Genomic DNA, 6,493 nt, shown 5'->3' with positions numbered 1-6,493 from the left:
ATAAAAACTCACTGATTCACCAAATTGGACTTTGGTGTTTTCAATGCTTTGGTCTGTTGTGGGTTACTTGTGTGGGGTGAGTAGATGTGTGTGTGTGTGTGTGTGTGTGTGTGTGTGTATGTGTGTGTGGTATGTGTCCCCAAGAAAGGTTTTGTCATACAAGAGTTGAGTTCTCACTCCCATTCCTGACTGTGTAACATAATCTATACAGCAAACTCACTGTATCCATGAGTTTCATATCTGTATATTTAATCAACTGTGAATTGAACCCATTTTTAAAATTACTTAGGTATGTGTATGTTTGCATGTTTATACATATGTATCTAGAGGCATTCAGAGGTTAGAAGATGGCTGCTGCATCAGATCTCCCTGAGCTGGAGTTATAGGTAGTCGTAAGCTGCCTGACATATGTGCTGGCAAGCAAACTTGAGGGGCAGGCAGTATGTAATCTTAACCACTGAGCCATCTTTCCAGTACCTACCAAAAATTTTTAATTACATCTGTACTGAACATGTGCAGACATTTTTGGTAATTATTCCACAATGAATAGTTTAAGAACTATTTGCATAGCATTTATTCTATTTTGAGTATTATAGATAATCTAGATAGGTTTTAAAGTATGCAGGGAGCTATGTATGAATGTAAATACTACTGCATTTTATATTAGGGTCTTTAACATAGATTTTGGAATCCTTTGGGATTCTGGAATACCATGACTATTTGTTCTAAAGGTCTTTCAGTCATGACACTGCTTCAGGCCCTGAATTGCAGACATGTGCAGCTGTGCCTGGCAGAGTAGTCCTCTATGAAGCTTTCAAGGAAACAGTAAGTATGCAACCAGGTTTTAAACCTAAACTGATAGTTTTTGCTATCCTGAATACAGAAAAGGGAATGATTTATTATAACTGGTTACAGAATCAAAGGCAGACATTCAGGAGCATTGCAGGATGGGCTGAAACCAGCAGCTACCTTGGGCCATCAACACCATCTTCTGATTGTCCTTTGCTCTTCAGACTGGATGTGGGGCCCTTGGTGGGCAGAGGGGGAAATACTGGTGAAAGATGCATTAGATGGTTTAACTTCCCAACTTTTAACTGGCTTTGGAGAATCCCAGTGCTATATTCAACCCACTAGAGGCAGTAGTTAGCTCATTTCATTTCCTGGGGGTTCAATTTCCCTGTCTATAAAATGTTTTATACAGATTGTTTTATTATCATATTGATTATATGTAATAATGAGTTTCATTGTGACATTTTCATACACGTATGTAATGAATTTCAGTAATAGTGTCTTTTACTCTCACTGATTCACAGCGTACACACACACACACACACACACACACACACACACACACACACCACACAGAGGTAAAAAAAACAACTTGTCAGAGTTAGTTCCCTCCTACCATCATGTAAATTCTGGGGATAGAACCTAGGTCATCAGTCTTGGCAGCAGACATTTTACCTGCTGACCCATCTTGCTACCCAAGGGTTTAGGGAAAAGAATGGGAAAGTATTTTAAGGAAAGAACAGGGGGGAAAGTTTGGGGAAGCCTCACTATAAATTGCTACTTAGAACTAGAGTCAAGTAAAGACCCATGGGGACATATAATAGGTAAGGGAGCTGTTTCTGTGGTAAAACACCAAATGACAAACTACACTAAGCAGCAGAAGGTCCCGATGCCCCCAGGGGTTCACTCACTGAATGCTGCAGTGGTGTCTGCAGAGGTTAGAGGTAGTTGCCTGGAAACATAGCACTGAGGCCAGGACTGGCTCTAATGCTCTAGAGCTCACAGGGGCAAGGCAGAAGACAAGTAATTCTCTCACCAAGCTGAACTGGTCAATCACGTGAAGAGCAACTCTTCAGGTTTCTGGAGAAAGTGTGTATGTTACCCCCTGTCCACCAAGGTGTCTGAAATGATTATCTTTTTCCTGCAGGATTCCTCAAAGGTGAGGTTTTGAAGACCATGCTGGCACAAAAGTCAGCTCACCCTAGTTAACAGACTTGGGTCAAGACATTTGTGGCCATTGGGCTCTACCACAGTTATATCCGCCTGGGCATCTTATGTTTCAGACTCTCTGCCATTGAGGGGTTTCTCCTTGACTAAACTATCCACTTTCTCTGTGTGTTAAGAAGCCTGGTGAGGGAACAAGACCAGCAAGTCCCAGCCTGTCTTATCACAGTGTCAGGGTGCTCCCATTCTATGCTGCTGTCCTAATTTCATTTTCTATTGCTAATAAAACACTGACCAGACCCAACTTGAGGAGTTAAAGGGTTGTTTTCTCTTGCAGCTTACCGTCCTCACTCAAAGGAAGTCAGTTCACAAGACTGGAGGCAGGAACTAAAGCAGACCCAGGGAAGAGTGCTGCTTACTAACGATTTCCCATGGCTTGCTCAGACTGCTTATAAGAACTACCCAGGACCACCTGTCCAGGAGTAGTACCACTCACAGTGGTTTGGGCCCTCCCATATCTCATTAACCAAGAAAATGCCCCACAGAAATGCCCACTGAACAATGGAATAGAGGCAGTTACTTAGTTGAGATCCTTTCTTCCCAGGTATGCCCAGGTTGTCAAGTTGACAAAAACTAGCACAGTTCATCCTTGTTGAAGTGTAGGCAGTGACCCAGAAGGATAGCTAAGGCAACCTCTTCCAACCCCCAGAGACAGCATCAGTTCTCATGGCCAAGAAGCTGCTGTCGGCAAGGATTAACTATTGAAGTGTTTTGACCAGGGTCTGCACTACCCTAGGGAACTTCAAGCCCCCTATGATGCTATTGTCAAGACTGATAGCCACTTGACTGAACTTCTGGAAATAGTGTTCACAAAGTTTCCATATTAGGAACTTACCAATCATCTTGTAAAAACCTACACCAAAGTATCTGGGCAGAGAATCCAGGCTCCGGCTGTGGGAACAATATAGGGCATATGTATATTTTGATTTTTTGAGATGGTTTCATTATGTAACCCCAGCTAGCTCAGAACTTGTTACATAGACAAGGCTGGACTCAAACTCACAGAGATCATCCTGCCTCTGTCTCTTGAGTGCTGGAATTAAAAGCCTGTGCTACCATTTGTTTGTTTAGTTGGTTGGTTGGTTTTGTTTGTTTGCTTGAGACAGGGTTTCTCTGTGTTGCCCTGGCTGTCCTGAAACTCACTCTGTAAACCAGGCTGACCTCAAATGCAGTGATCCACCTGCCTATACCTCCCAAGTGCTGATATTAAAGGCTTGATTTTGTTTTTTTTTTTTTAATTAAAAAATGTATTACATGTAGTGGTGTGCTCCTTTAATACCAGGGCTCAGGAGGCAGAGGCAGGCAAAGCTCTGTGAGTTCAAGGCCAGCCTAATCTACATAGACAATTCCAGGGCAGCCAGTGCTACATGGGGAGATCCTGTCTCAATGATATGATAATGACGGCGAGGATGATGATGATGAGTGACTCGACTGCATGGATATCTGTGCACCATGTGCATGCCTGGTTCCCTCAGAGACCAGAAGAGGAGGTCAGATCCCCTGAAATGGAATTAGAGATGGTTGTGGGCAGCCATATGAATGCTGGGAATCAAACCCCTGTCCTCTGGGTTTGAAAGAGCAATAGTCACTGTTCTAAACTGCTGAGTCATCCCTCTAGACCTGCAACAAAAGCTTTTTATGCAAAAAAAGTGACCAAACTCTGGACAGACCAGCTTATATCGAATGAAATCTTTCTAACCTATGAATAGGATTCCATGTGTAGAGAGTTTTAACTTGAGAGAGAAAAGGGAACTGCAATGTCTGTACGGCCTAATCAGCAGGTGACAGCTCTCTGGGGCTCTTTCCTCACCTGTTAATTGAAGAGTTTACCTATGTGGTTTGTGAAGTCCTGTCTACTTCTTAACATTGCAGGATTCTAAGGATCTATTTTATGCATGTATTCACATTGTCTCTGTGTAGGCATGGGCACATAAGTTCAGATGTCCACAGAGGCAGGAGACATCAGATTCCCCTGGAGCTGGAGTTGCAGGCACTTCTGAACCACCCAACATGGGTGCTTGTAATCCAACTCAGGTCACCTACAAAAGCAGTGTATACGCTTAGCTGCTGAGCCATCTCTTTCTGCACCAATATTGTGGAATTCTAGATAGTGCATTTAAGGTAACAGCTCTCCTCTTCCTAAATGTTCCACCCTTGAAACATCTATCTTAATATCTTTTCTCTGCCCACAGATGGCTGTCAGTTCATTCCTCAAATTCCTCAAATCTCCTTTGCCTCTCAAACTCCTTTTGTACCTTCCTGTTGGATCACATTTTTCTGTAGACCCCCAAATTATATTTTTAGTCTGCCTACTTCTCTCTGGCTCCTAACTCACGCTATCTCCTTGGGTAATACTCTGAAGGCCCTGAGATCCCCTGTCATTGGTCCCTCACACAGAAGTACACCCTTCTCCCAAAGCCAAAGGATCAGGTATTCAGTGGCTCCGGTGACAAGTGTGATGTCAAGTTACAGATACTGTTTCCCGAGAGACCACACTATAGTGTCAGAGGAGCCCCAGGCTGCCCACAATGCCCCATCTTCACCTGGCTATCCCTTCAAGGTGGGAATAGTCAGAACTCACCTCTAGGACTGCACCTGGAACTATGGCTCTGAGCCTCCAGCCCTTACTGCTGCTGCTCTTGTCGATCCCGCCACAGGAAGGTGAGGACAGTGAGTAGGCTTGAGATGAAGAAGAATAACCTTTCCCCTCTTTAAAACTGTGTTTGTGACTTGGGTGGTGGTGGCTCACACCTTTAATTCCAGCCCTTGGGAGGCAGAGGCAAGTGGGTCTGAGAGTGGCCAGCCTGGTCTACAGAGCTAGTTCCAGGACAGCCAAACTTGAAAAACAAAAACTAACAAAAACCTGTGTGTGTAACTCCCTCATCTTTTAAAGATTTATTTCTTTATTATTTTATGTATATGAACATTCTATCTGCATGTAGATATCTGCAAGCCTGAGGAAGACACTGGATTCTATTACAGATAGTTGTGAGACACCATGTAGTTGTTGGGGATTGAACTCAGTATTTCTGAAAGAGCAGACTCTGCTCTTAATCACTATCTCTCCAGCCCTCGCTGGTGTGGGGAGAGAGAGGGGAGGGGAGGGGGTGAGACATTTTCCCTCTTTTAAAAACCGTGTGTGCAAACGGTGAAGCACCATGGCACACAGGCAGAAGCAAGGACAACCTCAGGATTTCATTCTCTCCTTTTTCCTACCACCACATAGGTCCTGGGATTTGAACTCGGGTCACCAGGCTTGCCAACAGATGCCTTTACCTGTTAGTAATCTCACTGGCCCGCCTTCCCCTTTAATGAAACAAGAGCGCAGGGTAGCTGAGTCTGGTGGCTGGTGCCCAGTACTCTGAGGCAAAGGATTGAGAGTTGAGTCCAGCCTAGAGTTGAGTCCAGCCTAGATTATATAGAGAAATCTTGTCTCAAAAATTATAAAGAGTAAGAAATAGTGTCGGGGTTAGTCAGCTAGATAAAAGCTAAAGGGACAAGGAAGAGGGCAGAGATTGCTGCTACAGGTGACAATAAGGATTCAGAAAGGAGGTCAAGATCCACTGTAGGGTACCAAGAAGGATGGTCACCATCTTCAGATCCCAGCCTGGAACTGTGCCTAGGGGAAAAGCTAATATGGGCTTCAGGCCTTTCTCCTTTAGTGATCTCTTGTCTCTCTTCTTGTAGTGACTTTGGCCCATGTTGGGCTTCAGTCTTTGGATGTTGGTCTCTCCCTTCTGAAGTCATTCATCTCCACTCTGGACCACACTCCTCAGCGTTACCTCAGCCAGTCACGGTTCTCTGCATTCCTGGCCAACATTTCTTCTTCCTTCGAGTTTGGGAGGATGGGGGAGGGACCGGTGGGAGAGCCCCCACCTCTCCAGCCCCCTGCACTTCGGCTCCATGATTTCCTCGTGACATTGAGAGGTAGCCCAGACTGGGAGCCAATGCTAGGGCTTCTGGGAGATGTGCTGGCACTCCTGGGACAGGAGCAGACTCCCCGGGACTTTTTGGTGCACCAGGCAGGCGTACTGGGTGGACTTGTAGAGGCGTTGTTGGGAGCTTTAGTTCCTGGAGGTCCCCCTGCCCCCACAAGACCCCCATGTACCCGTGATGGCCCTTCTGACTGTGTCCTGGCTGCTGATTGGCTGCCTTCTCTGATGTTGTTATTAGAGGGTACACGCTGGCAGGCCCTGGTGCAGTTGCAGCCCAGTGTGGACCCAACCAATGCTACAGATCTTGATGGGAGAGAGCCAGTGCCTCACTTTTTACAGGGTCTGCTGGGTTTGCTTACCCCAGCAGGAGAGTTGGGCTCTGAGGAGGCTCTTTGGGGTGGTCTGCTGCGCACAGTGGGGGCCCCCCTCTATGCTGCCTTCCAGGAGGGGCTACTTCGAGTCACTCATTCTCTGCAAGATGAGGTCTTTTCTATTATGGGACAGCCAGAGCCTGATGCCAGTGGACAATGCCAGGGAGGTGAGTG

The 6,493-nt window shown here is 45.7% G+C and overlaps 1 protein-coding gene across 1 annotated transcript in view; it reads left to right on the top strand.

Moving 5' to 3' along the window:
• The first annotated feature begins 544 nt into the window (after positions 1-544).
• Positions 545-6,493, top strand: part of Strc (stereocilin) — a 25,957-nt gene continuing 20,008 nt past the window's right edge. Inside the window, exons 1-3 of the mRNA XM_001080205.7 lie at positions 545-825; positions 1,937-4,674; positions 5,701-6,486. Coding sequence (XP_001080205.2) covers positions 4,617-4,674; positions 5,701-6,486 — 844 coding nt within the window. The 5' untranslated portion in view covers positions 545-825; positions 1,937-4,616. The remainder of the gene's footprint in view (positions 826-1,936; positions 4,675-5,700; positions 6,487-6,493) is intronic.

Source organism: Rattus norvegicus, chromosome 3 (assembly GCF_036323735.1).
Source record: "Rattus norvegicus strain BN/NHsdMcwi chromosome 3, GRCr8, whole genome shotgun sequence".
In the NCBI taxonomy this organism is placed as follows: domain Eukaryota; kingdom Metazoa; phylum Chordata; class Mammalia; order Rodentia; family Muridae; genus Rattus; species Rattus norvegicus.
Note: the sequence above shows the minus strand (reverse complement) of the source record. Positions and strands in the feature narration are given on the sequence as shown.